Source organism: Neopsephotus bourkii, unplaced genomic scaffold (assembly GCF_033783945.1).
Source record: "Neopsephotus bourkii isolate Nb327-2 ecotype Australia unplaced genomic scaffold, CSIRO-AGI_Nbou_v1 NB_1589, whole genome shotgun sequence".
Taxonomy (NCBI): domain Eukaryota; kingdom Metazoa; phylum Chordata; class Aves; order Psittaciformes; family Psittacidae; genus Neopsephotus; species Neopsephotus bourkii.
In genome coordinates, this window is record NW_026902065.1 from 1,140,981 (window position 1) to 1,157,806 (window position 16,826).

The 16,826-nt window shown below is 39.5% G+C and overlaps 1 protein-coding gene across 5 annotated transcripts in view; it reads right to left on the bottom strand.

Annotated features, from left to right (window-relative positions):
* The window catches only part of LARGE1 (LARGE xylosyl- and glucuronyltransferase 1), a 281,109-nt gene that overhangs the window by 23,397 nt on the left and 240,886 nt on the right, over nucleotides 1-16,826 (bottom strand). For all 5 annotated transcript variants that reach the window (XM_061371803.1, XM_061371799.1, XM_061371800.1 and 2 more), the window contains 2 exons: nucleotides 12,244-12,399; nucleotides 843-1,006 (listed from right to left, as the gene is read on the bottom strand). In XM_061371803.1, coding sequence (XP_061227787.1) covers nucleotides 843-1,006; nucleotides 12,244-12,399 — 320 coding nt within the window. The remainder of the gene's footprint in view (nucleotides 1-842; nucleotides 1,007-12,243; nucleotides 12,400-16,826) is intronic.

Below are 16,826 nucleotides of genomic sequence, written 5' to 3' on the forward strand. Positions count from 1 at the left end.
GAGATCTGACCTGGTTTGTAACCCATTCTCATACCAGTAACTACAAAGGTTGGTCCAGATTAAAACTGAAGAACAGGAGGAAACAGGAGACTGACAATTCAAAATTTCACAAAGTTGGCTTACCCAGGGCTTCTGAAAAATGATAACTAATTGCAATGGTGGGAATCAGAAAGATGCAGGTGAAACTTTTCCTATTTTCCCAAGTGAAATACAAGTTAAAATTTCACTTTAGACCAGAACATAAAGTTCAGAAGAATTAGAAATTTTAATCTGAAAATCAACATTTGTATAAAAACGCAGTGACTCCACTCAAAAGATCTTATGTTTCACACTACCACATTAAAAAACGAGTTTAATTTTCAAGTTCCCAATTTGAAACGAAAATGGTTAGTTTTGATTTTCACTGTAAGAAAAATCACTAATTGAGCTTTTCTGCAAGGAAAAGAGCAATGAAAACAAACGTCTAATGAGGAATTAAAGAGTGTAAAATCCTCATCAGGTACAACTGCTTACCTAACCCTATTACAAACAACTCCTGCTTTTTCTCAGAAACCCTTCATAACTCCTAATACCTGACAAACCTTACAGGTAACAACCCTTGCAATTCCAATATTCAGCCTCTCATGAACTCTACCCATACTCGTGTGTGCACTGTGGAGCTGAAGTCTGGATGTCTGCATGATGTTTACCTGTGCTACTCCTAATTCAAGAAAGGTCTTACAATATGACATCCAAGTTTCTATGGAAATGAGTCTTTTTTCTCCCCAAAGCATCCCACAGTTGGATTTCTCTGTAAGAAAATATTGTGTCGCGCTTTCAGGGGAACAAACAGTTTTCCCTACCTGTCCATTGAAAGTTGAGCCACCAGTGTTACATCAGTATTGTCTGAAGCAGGCTCATATTCATAGTGCAGAAAATACAAATGAGTGCGATGGACGGTGAAACGTTCACGACGAAATTCATAGCATAAGTCATCCTCATCCAGCTCAGACAGCTGTTTCTGGAGCTGTAAGGAGAGAGTGGACATTATTGTAGTGATAGAACAAGGGGTAATGGGTTAAAACTTAAACAGGGGGAGTTTAGATTGGATATAAGGAGGAAATTCTTTCCTGTTAGGGTGGTGAGGCACTGGAATAGGCTGCCCAGGAAGGTTGTGAATGCTCCATCCCTGGCAGTGTTCAAGGCCAGGCTGGACGAGGCGTTGGGTGATATGGTTTAGAGCAAGGGGGGTTGCTCTAATGGCAGGGGGGTTGGAACTTGATGATCTTAAGGTCCTTTCCAACCCTAACTATTCTGTGATTCTATAATTCTATAAATTCTCTGTAATTATTTTAGTAAATCAGAAAGAATGAGGTTGGCAACATGCAGCATGTTGCAATGGGGAACGGAAGTGGAACATACAGAGTAGCATTGCTCCTGCAAGTCCCTGGACAAGAGACTAGAAGAAACCACTTGTAAGTAAACTGATAAGGCAGACAGACCATTGTCTTATGGTCTATATATCATATATATTATCTGCATTACATACTTTCAACATCCAGACCAGAAATGAAACAGTGAATGATCAAAGTTTCATAATCCCAGGTTTCAGAGCTAACACTCCAATGTGACTCATAATGTTATTCCTTACTAGAAGGAGTGTTTCAAACTACTCGTAGACATACAGCTTCAGTAGACAAAACTCAGCAGCACATTAAGCTTGTATGCACTGGACTGAGCAATTCCCATACTGCTGCCTCTGTTGGAGAATAGTAACTGCTGCCAGCAGCATGGACAGACAGCTGCAAGAAACATCTTTAACTGATCATTATTCTATCTCTTGAGATTTATGTATCTGCACCAGTTCAATTTTGCAATGAAAATATTCTTTCAGCTGCAGAATTAAGCCTACATTTCTATGGGATTTATACTTCTGGATACCTAGTTTCATAAATCCAAAGGATGGCATATTAGCAGAGAGCGGGTATTGTTTTGTCTCCCTTGGAAACCAAGCCCCTTCAAAGTTAAAATGGGCATCTCAGAGCAATTCAATCCTGAGTCACTTAGACCTGTAGCTTTAAGAGAATAAAAGTTTAGCTCTGAGGAAATAAGGAAGAGAAAAACTGACCAAAGGTCTATGCAGCTGACTAGTTCCATCCCTAAAGTGTATTATTTTAAAGAAAACATCCAGATAGATTATTTAAAAGGAAAAATCAGTCATATCTGCTGTAAAATGTACTATAAAGTGTAATGAAGATGAAAATAACATACGGTCTTAACAGGTCAAATAGAGTTCTGTCTGTATTGCTCTGAAATGTAGGTTATTAATAAAGGTGTTTTTATATTTCATTTTTAGAAAGCATCCTATAAGAAGAATACAATTGCATATTTATCAGTAAATAAGAAAAAGATTAATTTAATGGAAATTTCACAAGTTTTGATAAAAATCACAGTGCACTTCAAAAGCATTTCATGCAACAAACAGATTACTGAATTACAGACATTCATTTATATTTAAAAATCTCTTCTTTTTGTCCTGTTCAGGATGATTTAAAGAAATAGTTTTCTTACCTTCAAAAGAAAAAAAAAGTAGACATTTCTTGTTCTAATACTGTACTAAGAAGAGCTGTTGTTCTTGGAACTATAAGCATAATGGTTGCCACCAAGAATAATGCTTACAGATGAATGTTTTCCTGTGAAGGCTGATGGAATAATTCCTGATATTTTCCTGTACATCACTCTATAATCTTCTTTTGAATAATGGAAATATCTCTCCTTTGATTTCAAAGAGTTTTGGATCAGGCTCTCATTCTTCTGTGCTTTTGTTCTGCACAGATCTTAAAACATCCCTGAAGAGAGACTGCTTTTAGAAAGACGAGAGTCCAAATCTTGACAAATCTTTACTCAGGCAAAACTTATATTGAAATCAACTTCTCTTTTGGTGGAATAGAAATCGGGAGTTCTTTTCCACATTCTTGGAGTTTCATTGATTCTGCTTTACAAACTGTCATTCAGCTGAGCCTGTACTTTCTTTTCCAAGTCACATGGAAACAATAATTGAATTAAACATAATAATTACAACAGTGATTAGAAGGACTATTGAATCTTTCTATTTCTTCCTTGAAAAGAGATACTAGTATGACCTTGAGTGAATTATCAAGAAGATAATTGAAGTCTAAATGGTTAAACAATAGCAAAGCACATTTCAGGGATACTTACTATCCTGCTGTATATATAAATGACCAGGCTAGAAGTTTGTAATTACACAACAGCTATTAATCAGGCAGTCACTGAATGACTATCAGATTACATCTGGGTTGCAAGCTAAGAGGATATAAATACTTAATTATGAGTTAAACAGTAACATTTGGGGCTAAATTATGGCTTTGCAATCTACAGAGCCCTGGGTGGGAGAAGAGGAGGAGACAGCTTCTTAGAGGCCCCAGATGGTGTAACTCACCAAGTCACAGAGTTGGTGATGGAGGTGAAGGAGAGCAGCAAACAGCAGAAGATCCCTTCTGCTACAGGGCAGGAGAAATCTCGCTCTTTCCTCTGCATCTTGTAGGGTCAGGATTGTATCTCTGTCCTGTCACACTTTTTCTGAACCTGCAGTTATGCTGATGGTCTGCAAGGTTCTCACTGGCACTTCGCATGACTTATGCTCAGTACCCTGTGTAGCGTTGGACCCAAGTGATGGCCATGTCTCACCTCTTCTCTTAGGAGAAGAGATGATACACAGCCCACCCTTGGAGAGAGCATTCCCCAGAAGGACCATGTGCATGATGTGCTGCCTATCTACCCTAGCCTCTGCCCCTAGCACCCTCCCCTCAAGTGCAGGCAGGCTGCCATGGGGAAGCCCAAGCACAGGCTGTCATAGAACCCTGGCTAATATGCAGACATCACCTGGCAGTATCAGACACACAGCTTCATCAGCACATTGCAGGAATGCTTGTGCAATCCTTGCCCGATCATACCACGAACCTAAACTGCTAGGCTGCCTCAGGAGCCATGCTCTGCAGGTTGGGAAAACACAGTTTGCTTAAGGTGTGCTCCTTCAGATGGGAAAACCAGCACAAGGACAGTCTGAGACCTGGCCTGTAGCACTGCTTCTGCGTATGTGGCAAGCAGTCTGCGTTAAGGATGGAGCTATCCTGCAATGCTGAGGCAATAGGCGCTGGAATGCAGTAGCATGTGATTATCCATATGAAAATACCTCTCCTGCTGGGAGCAATGCTAGACATGCTAGGCACCCTGAATTTGGTCCAGCAAAAGCTGTAAGATCACAGGTTATCTCACTGAAGCTAGCGTTATGACCTGGACAAATTATAAGGACTAACAGCAGGGTGCTGTACATTTAATGCAGTTTAAGAGCCTTTTTCCCTCTCTCACTTTCTTTGTTCCCTTCATTTATATATATATATTCATATATACATTCAGACACCAGTGACCCAGTATCACATACACATAAAGCCTGCTTCCTCTTTACTATGAAGAGACACACACAACCTATAAATACATACTGTGCAAAGTCATATGACATTTTTTATTCATATATTTAAAATGATGAATGTTAAAGATGTGTGACATGCAAAAGACAGTGAATTGTCTGAGACAGACACATACACATATCCTTAAATCTATCTTTCTGAGTTACCTCATATCAATTTTCAGTTACGTGATCACATAAAATTTCTCCAGTGATATAATCTTATCTATAGCATGCACATTGCAGAGGTCCCCTATTTACAAAGAGCTTACAGCTTGGTTTAAGGTTTGCCGCTACATTATGCCTTCTGGAAAAGATGTGTTTATAATGGGAATGCTGACACGACTTATGCAAACAGATGCTTACTCAAACAGTGCACTAGTGCACCATCAAACTATCAGCTGGATTTGATAAAAATATGGCATCCTCATTATGGACCCCTCCATTATACTTACAACAATATACCTAATATAGTAAAGACTTCTTAACCTTAGAGTAACAGCATGTATTCTCGTGAGTACCTGCTTACCATAAGATTCACTGTTTCTACAAGATTTTCAATGCTAAGGCTACTTGCCACTGAGCATGTGGGAAATGTTACCTCTAGGAAACACTATCACAGTGAAAAATGTATTCTTTTCAGGCTGTGTATGGTAGACATTCTCCTAGGAAATACTGTAGTGGGGAAACAAGTGCTCTCATTAGCATCATGATGTTATGGAAATAAAAATGGCATATAAAATGGCAATAAAAATGCCATGACACTCATTGTGACAGAACAAAGAGACAAACAGATAAAAAGAAATCTACACTAAGTTACTTCTCTGGGCAACCAGCTGTGGCAGGTGATCAGACTTCGTCTCAGGGAAAGCTGTCTTTGAAGGCAGGCTGGCCAGAGTGGCACAGGCAGGCCAGAAGGTATTCAACTCTGTCATAAATCATCATGATTTACCAGGTCTCCTTGTCTGACATACATTTGTATGAGGTGAGGTGCTGTTTTCTATCCATGTGATCAATGGTAGACCCATATGATACATGGCACACAACATACACCTTTCACCAGCAAACTGGATTGTCTAATGTCTAAGGGTGTTCCTAGGATAAGCATATTTGTGATTGGCCTCATTTTAAATGCTGTGCCACAGAAACCATTTACTCCCCACCAAAATCAACAGGACTTCATCTCACATGAGATCAACCCAAAATCTGGGATCAGAAGTATTTTCAAGGGATTAGTGATATTCAAAAAAGCACCAACAAGAAACACTTTGTGTCTAGCACCTATTTAGATCTTGGGGAAGGGGATAGAAACACTAATGTAGGCATCTCTATCAAGTGTCTAGGTGACGTGAGATGACACTAAGCTTAAGTCACTCGATATTCATGCCAACACAACAGGAACTGAGCAGCTTAGTTGAAAACTACCTTTTAGATCATTGTTCCTTCTCCCAGCTGTATGCAGTTAAGATTCATAGCACAAAATCAACTCAGCTTAGCTGCTGAGAGGAGAACTAACACCAGCCTGGGATGAAACTACAATCTGGTTATAAACTGCAGCAGTTTCATTTCCTCCTGTGTAGCTGTCCCAGTTCCCACCAGTAGGCAATTTGGATTGCAACATTTAGCACTTTCAATGTGTGTGAATTAACTGTTGCCTACAGCACGCACAGACAAAGCAGATGATGATGTTGAGAGGAAAAAGCATTCACTGAATCTTGTTTGGGATGACCTACATAAAGTACTTCTGGCTTCTTCAATGATTAGTAATAAAAGCCAGACTAATCCCATGTCAATTAAACCTTTATTCCTCCCACACCATAAGATTTTGTGCATTTGCTATGGGTCAAATTGAGCCTTCTGTGAAACAAAGCTGCGCTAAATACAAAGAGGATAATGCCTGAGCAAGCCTACCTAGCAAGAGGAATTTTGCTGCTGCATGTGAGAAGTAGCTAACCCTCTTGTTTAAATGTCTTATCTTGACCACAAATAATCAACACAATTAAGAACCCAATTTTTAGGCATGCATAACATCTTAGACAGTTCTGTATACGTGCATTACAAATTCCCTTCATCTCAGCTGCTGATGTTGGATCATGGTAATCCTCTGCCTCTCATTTCCCCAGGTCTCTGCCAAGCCTTCCTGGCTGAGCTGTTCCCAGTCCTCCTTTGCAGCCCAGTGCCATGAAAGGCTGGTCTCTTTGCTTTTGTTATCCCAGATTGTTTCTAGCCCTCTTTCTTTTTGTGTGACAAGTCTCATGGTCAGTTCCAGTCCCGTTTCTAATCCAATGGTTCTTACTCAAAAGTAGTCTGCCAAATCTCTTTTGAGAGATCTGAGCCTTCTTAAAGTCAAATAAAACATTCACCAACAATGTGCAAACCAGGATTTTTCAGCATTGTAATTAGCTTAAGTTTTCACCAGGTTGGCAAAAAACATGTTCTGGGCCCAAAAGCCAGTTCTGTCTGTAAGGTGTGGAGTATTTCCATGAAGAGGCCATCAGAACTTGTGGTGTGGGCAACCCCCTCCCAAGCTTTTCCCCATGTTTCACTTCAAAAATTAAAGAAACAAAGAGGTAACCAGCATGGCATAAAAAAACCCAAATAAATCCCCATCCACATGATCCTCATTAATATTATAAGTCGTTGAAAGCAGTATAACAGCAACTTTCAGGCAACTAACAGAATGGGCTACCAGCTCAGCATTTAATAACAATAAGTTATAATAATAGAAACAACACAGCTGGGGAAGTCAGCAATTCACCTCAAAACTGCCATAAACCATCTGTTATTACTAGAGAAAGACCATGTCACCACAAAATAGTAACTTTAATTCCCAGTCCTACAAATGATGAAATTTTGCAGGAGTAAAGGGTACTCAAAGCATCAGTCTGAATTCACCTTCAGTGCCCTGATACGGATTTGGAAGTTCCCTTTGCATGCTAGTTTTAGACATTCAAAAATGGCTAGATTAGCAGAATTTCTAGTATGTGCTACATTGATAGAATTTCCTGTTCTTCTGGTGGATATTACCAACTGGCATGCACAGCCATTTGCTAGTATTAAGAATCCCTGGGTTTGCACGAAAAAGTGAGTAAGTAAAAACACATTTAGTAAGTATACACCTAAGCAAGTGTTGTTTTTTTTTTTTTTTACACAGTTTCATTGTAATGTTGTTTTGAAAGTCTGAAAATAAAAATATGCAGAGATTTTTGTCCTGTGTTTTCTGAAAGTCTTCTTCAATGGGAATCTATTGTCCTTTTCTTAAACTGAGTGGAAATAGTGATAAACTTCCCACTGATCTTGCGCTGGACTTTGTATCAGGACACAGCTTCACTAACAGGGGATGTCCCATTCAACCTTCAGATTTAATGCTTTGGCAGAAGTACCTCATGAGAAACTGTCTGAAGGAAAAGAAGTTTTATGAGTTGACTGTGTGCCTGTGTGCTAAAATCAGGCTTTTCAGTATCAATCTCACAGCATAACTACAGAGATAGGCTGGTTCAGAGAAGATCCTGTTGAAATATTTTAGACTTTACATTAGGTCCTTTAGAATGAAATGCTGAACACAAGCACTAAAGGCCAATAGGAAATGTTCAAATTTGAGATCATTGTGAGCTTTGCCTTTGTGGCTTTCCCTAAAATCTTCTGCATTTTATCAAAATAAGAAAGAAGGACTGAGAAGGGAGAAATAGCATGGAATAACTAGGATGGAGTGACTAAGTAGGCACTCCAAAGTCCACTTGAGTCAATGGCTATGTTTACAGGAGGATTTGGTTCATATTCTGTATTTCCCACCCAGAATCCGAACAAAAGGCAAATGTGTGACTGTATCAATTTGCAGAGAAGAGTATGCTCTTTGTATTCTCATTTTAACACATACTGATTTACAGGGACTTGGAGTACTGCTCTATGGCAAGGAGCATGTGGCAGGCTCCTGTCCACAGCCCGTCCCTGCAACACACAGGATCTTTCTGCTTGACATTTTCAAGGAAAGGCTGAAACATGCATGTACAAATAGACATACATATGAGCATTTTTACATAAACAGAAAAATTACCACGTCTGTATTCCTTTGCCTTCAATATTCAAGTTTCAGAGCCCTATCATTCCCATTTGTAATATTTTGGAACCTTAGAACACTGTTGTTTGGTGCACTGAAGATCAAGAGCTGTCTAGGTCAGGACTGTGCAGTATAAGATCCAAAGACTGACTTTAGACCTCTTAGAACTCAGTTTGTGGTATTATATGTATGCACACATACAGAGAGATATTAATGTAAGGTCTGATTACCTTTTAAACTAATGCCCCTTTATGTCTCTCTAGCAATGTAAACAGTCCTTGAAAAGTAAAGACACATAATCTACATTCATTTTAAGGACATCTCAGTACTGATGAGAAGTGTAAAGGGCCTTACGGTTAGCAGAACCAGTCCAATGGTACCCACCACCATATTCCTTTCCACATTATTTCAATTACAAATGAGATTCCTTAATTACAGGTTGCATTCTGAAGAAAACAATGGCTGGCATATCGAAACAAGAACTTAAGGGGAATTCAGATACAGCCAGACTGTGAGTGACAGACTCACACTAAGGCACTGCTTCAACAACACCGCTCAGCGCATTCACTGCTTAAGTAATTATCTTTGATTATAAAACAAGAAGAGATATTCTAACATTTTGTTCACCTCTGCACAAAGCAGAGAAGCACAGGCAGCTAGAGGACCACCTTTTACCCATATACAATGCTTAGCACAATAAAGGCCAATTGTGGTTTTGGGCTGATAGTCTCAGTTCAAAGAAAGGAAAAATTACAGGCAATAAGATAAATCAAATAGCCATTTCTACTTTATACATATGTTACTTCACAGGAATTATAGCCTTTTATGTAACATATATGCTTAGGAATCCAACTGCAAATGTTGTTTTTGGGTGTTTCTTGTCAGACTACAGGTCCATCTAGCCCAGCATCCTGCCTCCAGCTGTGACCTGGCTGCCTAGAGAGGAGTGTAAAAGCAGGAAGAGTATACAGTGATGCTTTATCAGAACATTCCCCTAATCCTGAGCTTGTGGTTCAAGGACTTTCTGCATGAAAGTTAAACAGTTCCTGACCAATTTTATTTCCATGAAAAGTCACATTTGAGCATGTGTATACTTTTAGCAACATTACCTCCTACTCAAAGCTTCATTACATTGTTGGTAAAATATCTTTGTTTTGAACCTGCTACTTGCAATTTCCACTTCATGCCCCCCAGTTCTTGCAGTGGGAGGAATGACAAACAGAGTTTCCCTGCTCACCTTACAAGATGTTCTACTTCTAATGATTATCCTGCAATAGACTGTGGTAATGTACTGTATTTCAGTAGGACACCTGTGACACTGTATATGTCACAGTGAGAGAGTGGGTTTTGCAATAATCCTATTCCTAGGGTCTCACAATTTCAGAGCTGAAACTTAGCTTTTGTATTCTACAATAAAAAGGACATAATTAAGTTTAGAGAGGAGATTACATCAAGGGTAACTAATAAAAAACAATGTCTTCTCCTAAGTGACTAGTTTTAAGCTACCTGAAGTTAGCTTTTCTAATGTGTCTGATTGTTTTGATAGAAAGCTGTTAACTTTTTGGTGACTCTCGGCAAATTAGGACTTACATATTTTTGTATGTCTAGCTCATTCTTTTTTCAGGATCTCTTTTTTTAATTATTTATAAATGGAAAAATGAGTTAACTTTCTTTTTTCAGACACAAGCCATACCATATACCATATTGCGTTCTACTTGTCTTGAATAAGAAACAGGCTTGAACAGTTAGTCATTTCCAGTGTCTGTCAACTAGATACAAGTTCAGTAAAATGAGCCATTTCAAACTTTCAGGGCTGCCATTTTCAACTAGCAAGAGAATGCATTCACTGTGTGCTGCTACCCAGCAATATGTCTGGAATAAATCTATTTAATAAGGATATACAGAGCTCTGGAAAATAAAGCAACGAGTCTGTGACTGAATTCATGCTCTTCGAACCTAGACAACATATTGGGAATTCAGTATAAATTTAACCTGAATTTTTAAAATCCGATGAAGGTGTGTTTTGTTCATGTGTCTTTTTTTTTAATGTCTCTTTCCCCCTTTCTATCTCCTGCCCTCTACCCTGTCTATATTGTATCTTGATGCTTGATGTCTCTTATGGTCAGAGTGGTCTTTTATCACATTCAGTTCACTTGATTGTCTAAAAGCCTCTCACTCTTGTGTAAGATTTTCTTTCTCCATGTGCTTTTGCTCTCACTGTGCTCTTTCTCTCTCTCTCTCATCCCTGCTTCAGTCTCTACCAGTTAATGTTGATCTCTGGTTTCCCACCATTTCCCACTTCTTTCAGAAGACAGTGGGATGGTCAAATATGTATCTGGGAAGTCATGGCTTAGGCTAAAATGTATCTATCCAAGCTATGAGTGCTATTGTTAAAAAACAGGGAAAGATATCTCACGTGGTCATTTTATCAACAGACTAAATAGAAATACTACAAGCCTCAACAATGCTATTGATTGCCAATTACATCTTAACTGCTAATGTGCACACGATACTCGCTTTGCTTTATTGGTTTTTATATAGATAATGCATATTTCAGAATTCTTTTTTCTTGGATATAACACAAAGTATTACAGGTTGCTTTTTTATTTCCTTTCAGACTGTGTAGCCAAAATTGGTACTTGGTCTAGAAATATCCAAAGATCACTGTAGAATCATAGAATGGTTTGGAAGGGACCTTAAAGCTCATCCAGTTCCAACCCCCTCCCATGGGCAGGGACAACTTCCATGGGCAGGGACACCTTCCACTAGATCAGGTTGCTCCAAGCCCCATCCAACCTGTCCTTGAACACTGCCAGGGGTGGGGCAGCCACAGCTTCTCTGGGCAACCTGTGCCAGTGCCTCATCACCCTCATAGTGAAGAATTTCTTCCTAATAGCTAGTCTAAATCTACCCTCTTTCAGTTTAATGCCCTTATAAACAAGGAGTTCATATGAATCTGTGTATAAACAACTCAGTTAACAGTTTTTACTTTGGAATTACATGTACTAAGGCATACACACACATAAGAACATCTGTACATAAACATCCTTGATTTCAACCACTTTCAAATGATTTGCTTTGTCTGAATAGTTCTGATTGCAATTTCTATGCAGATACACATAAATGCTGCTGTGTTTGATTAGGGGTAGTGTGGAAAAAAACCTGCAGTCTCACAGCCTATGTGTACCTTGAAATATTAACTCATTCTGTAGTTTGCAGCATGGCAAACCCTTGTAGATCCAAATCCAGCAGTCTCAATATTTTCACTTCTTCTTCATTATTTGTGCATTAGTATCTACTGGCCAAAACTGACATCACTATCTGCAGAAGAAACACAAGAAACAAGCCTTTCCCCCAGAAAGTTTTATGTTTAAGGGTGAGACTTGCGAAATTGCCTAACGGAATTAAGAGCTCAAATCCTCATTTTCAGTTTGTGATGTTAACTTTCATAGGGATTTTCAAAATGCGAAATGGAAAAAAAGAAAAAAGACAACCAAAACCAGGGGAAAGGGAAGATTAATATCACAGTTTTCCAGGTGAGGAACTGAGGCACAGAGATAATACATGATTTGCAGTGTTACTCCTGGAATTTGAGCACTGACTTCAATTCTCATGAGTCCCTCTGCACTGCACTACCTGCACCAACTCTCCAAGCCTTCATGTAACCTGTGCCTTGTATAAACCATCCTTTAAACCATCAAGCCCTACACATCCCACTTACATTTTCACTGTTAACATCTGCCTCACTGGGGCAGCCAAAGAGTTCCCGTCTCAGCAAATTCCCATCATATTCCAGAAATGTCAGGTAGAGGTTACGGAAGAACTCCACATGCTTGTTTTTCACTCGCAGCTTCTTTGGTGAGTTCCAGTGAATCACCTCAGAGGGAAAAACAGAGAAAACACATCCTGCGGTTAGAATACAGATTTGCTTTATCTCCTCTTTTTATGTGTGCTCAGTTTGCTGCCCTCTTAAAAACAAAATAAACAACCCCAAACCCACACAGACTTTCTTCTGTCTTTTTATCAGGCAGGCTTTTCCACATTCTCCACAAGTAACTTCAGCTCTACAGGTGATGTGCTTTGAAACTCCTCCACAGGATTACCTGCACATGAGTTAGGGTGCTGCTCTAATTTGTGATGCAGCGCTGCATAAATGCTGCCACCACTCTAATCACGGAGTTGATAGGTTATGGACTCTGTTGAAGAAGGTAGAAGGACGAGGGACACAGGGATGTGGGTATTAAACATTAATCTCAGATTTCCACATGACTGTTTCAGTTAATGAAATTGATTCACTGTTTCAGGCCAGGCAGACTCTTCTCTGGTTAGGGATTGAGAAGAAAAAGATTGAAATTAACTCCGATACCCATTTACACCCTTCAAAAATGACTGAATTTAATCTGACTTCCATTTTGCTGTTCTTTTAACCAAGACTGATTCCAGTTGTGTTACACAACACAGAGATGCAGTATAGTGCTTCCACCCTTTGAATTCCAATTTCTAGCAGGTATTTAGCCTCTGCTAATGAGAGACGACTTTCACACTGCCCTAGATTTAACTCTAATGCTGACATAAAGGGTCTGATTCTCATTTACATCAAGACAACTTTGCACTGCTGCCAATGTGAACAAGAACAGGGCCCCCAGGAAAAACTAAGAGGGAGCCACAAGTGGCTTGCGGGAATTATTTCATTTTATAGAGGCTGTATTTTAGGCATAAAAAAAACCCCACCAAATGCTTTGTATTCAGTTTTATTCCTGTGACTTCTAAAGAGATAAAAAAAAAAAAAAAGTCTCCCTTGGGAATAATTCCAAGCTCAGAGTTCTGCAGGTTCTCTGAATCCATTAAATTAATTGCGCGAAGGCACTGTGTCACTCAGACACAGCCACAGAGCTGCAATGCCAGCTGCTGAGCTGTGCCTAGCTGGTCACACAGTGAGTTTTGCTCTGAACACTGCATTTGTGGGAAGGAATGCATAGAGCTGAGGTGCAGCAGGTACAACAGAAGCAGCCCAGAGCAGAGGAACGCAGTTCCCTTGGTGTCAGCAACACTGCTCCACAGGAACAGGGAGCCCTCTAAAATCGTGTTATCTGCTGCTGATTGAGTGGACTGGAGAAGAATAGAGCAGGACACAGCCTGAATTCTTCCCGTACTAACTTGAGCAAACAACACAGTCTCCCCGCTGAGTGTTTATACTTCCATAAAAGCTATGGCACTCTCTTCCATGTACCTAACACCAATGAAAATATCTCCTGATATGGAAAGTTTTATCCTTTCCTGGGATGTCACTGCTGAGATCATCAGGTTGTCAGAAAAACCATGCATGCAGTTAAAAAAAAGCAACTGTAAGGAAAGAAAAAAAGTCATTTTGGAAATCGGCGAATCAGTTTTTCCGGTTATAGGAACACTTCAAACCAAGATCACGATGCATCTACACGCTGTATAAATCTGGGAATTTGCTTGGACAAAAATACCCAGTGTAGATATTTTTTCCCAGGTAATGCTGCATTCTTTGCTGCTTTTACATTTGTCCATATGTTCGGAAGTGTAACTTATCTGTGCAATAACATGTTGCTGCTAAAAATACAGAACATCACAGAAACAGAAAGAGCTTTAGGAAGGTTAGGACATAAGATGACAGATTTCTTCCACTGAAAAATGGATCTCCAAAATCTTGTTTCTTTGAAAAGAACTTGACATTTAATCCATTGTATTTAACTGCAGCAAAGGTACTAAATGCATGCAAAAAAAGTTTCAACGATTGAATCCTACCTCCGGGAAGCAGGCACATGTAATAGAAGCACAGAGTTGAAGGAACCTAAAGAACCAATTAACAGTTTTACAGGGTACTAGTATGCATTTTTATAAGCAGGCAAAGAATGGAAACTGTCTGCTGGTAACTTGAACTTCTTTAAGAGTGGATCAAAGAAGTGTGAGAAGCTGGCAAGTGGGACAAAAAATACTAAGAAGAATCTTCTGTGTGTTCTCCATACTACTCCTACACTTCACGCGAGTTTCCTGTTGGATAGCTTCATGAGCCACCCCCCTGCTCAGCACTCTGACCACTCACGGTGGGGACCATGAGCACAGAAATGGCTAATGATGATAAACTCAGCAACTGCTACAGGACAGGCTTCCCGGTGCTGCAGAAATTTCCCATCAACATACACTACGTCACGTCATAGCCAAGTACTGGTGTTGATGCCTCTACCCGGTTGTATGGGGGATGTCAAAGCCAGGCAACTTCAGCTGTCAGCGTAGAGGCTCTTTGCTGCTGTGCTTCAAAATACATTGTGTGTGTAAAAGCTGTTAAGGGCCTAGCTGGTGGTTCACAGCTGATCAGATTTAAAACGTGTCAGGATGCTGCATGTGCACAGATGTCAGTGGAGCCTGAAGTGAACTCAAGAAAGCTGAATGCAGCTGATGACTATCCATAAAAGCTGATTTTTTAATCAAGAAAGACAGCACATGTGAGTGTGTGCTTAAGATGATGTGCTAAAGAACATCAAGGAACTATGCAACCATCTGGATGACCTGAGGCAAGCAAACCGTGAAACAGGTCTAGTGAAAAAGCAGGCTGCTTTTCAAATGTAACATGATTAGATAAATATTATTTGATATCTGAAAGCAAAAAAAAAGAACAGCAGGTTTCAAAAAGCAGCAGGACTCTTAACCATTGACATAGAACAGTACATCCAAAGATCGTATTCCTATCTTGCTGTCAGCCCACAAATTCACCTTCAGTTCAGACTGTAGCTGTCTGATTTGGTTTGTTGCACATCAGCTATAGCATAAGTTGTACAGGCCAAGACATCCTTGCATGTATGACATCCTGTCATGGGCATCAGTGAAGTACATGATAGAGACAGTGGTAAAACTATGGCCATTATGTTAGAAAGTTTATTGCAGGCAACAGTAAATTGACTGGAGAAAAAAAAAAATCAGTTTTAGACTACAGGGAAATCAGAAAGGAAAAAGCCCTCAAACTTAGAATGCATTTTATTTGCAGACTGTGAAACTGTTACCTCAACACTAAAAAGAGAAAGCGAATCTAGAAACTAAAACACTTATTACTACATCCTCTTTCTAAGACTGAATAGTACCATAATACTGTGCATATTTCTTCTTCTATTTTCTCTCCTAGTTTCTAAGCTATTCCAAAGCTCTGTTGGCTTACAAAGGGAACTGCAGCTAGAACACAGAATTCCAGTTCCATTATCTCGGTAGATACCTCAGGAACAGTGCTAACCTTCAGGCTGTCCAACAGATCCTTTCCACTCTTTATCAAGGCCTCCTGAGAACTAATATGCTCCTTAATCTTCACTTAGCAATTTAAGCACTGAAAGATCAGAACTTAAAAATCCACATCTATTTAACACTTGGTTAGTTGTCATTAAGCAACTTGGCACTATCTACATTTCTGTTAATACCATCCTAGTTAATCAGCAACTGTTACTATTCGCTGATTACACCCAGCCAGCCTCCTGAAATACTGCCATGCACTTATGACCTAGTGAAACAGGCAAACTGCACCAGTAGTTCCCATTTATTCACCAGGTTCTGATCCAAAGCACTCAAATGAAGACACAGCTGTAGATGGAAGGTAACAGAGGATGTCATATGCTGGCAGAGTACAGGACATGGCCCTAAGGTCATTTATACTCATGGAAATACACTGAAAACAAAAATCCCAGCAAAAATCCTTAGGTTACCAGTTGCATTGTCCTCCGTGGGGAGAGGAAATATTTTTACTCTGATACTCCAACCACTAATGCTAACCTTCAAAACAACGTTATTTCTATAGGTATTTCTATCCATTTTTCCCCTGAAGCATCTTTTCTCTCCAAAAGTATTTGGCCAAATGTTTCCTTAACAACAACGTCTTCCATTTTTTACCTAAAGACACATCTTGATAATTTCTCACTCTGCTTGAGCCCTTATAACATCAGAGAATAAAGAATATCCTGTATTCATGCTTTCCAGGCTGAAAAAGTAAAAAGTAAGAATAAATTCAGCTTAAACTTAAACCTAAAGAAGTTCAATTTTGCAAAGCACTGAACAGATATTCTTAATTAAGCCCATGAGCACTTCACAATTCAGGTAAGTAGAAGTGGTATTTTGTGGAAGGGGAGCTTTCCTGCTTAAAAACTAGACTACTTGTTTAGGCAACCAGACAGTTCCCACTGAGATCAACAGGAGTTAAATGTTCAGCAAATCTGCACAGTAAAGCCACATAATACATAGCACTTTAATGCATCTCAACAGGCTTCTTTTCAAGCTTGTATTACCGAGAAGTTTAAATAT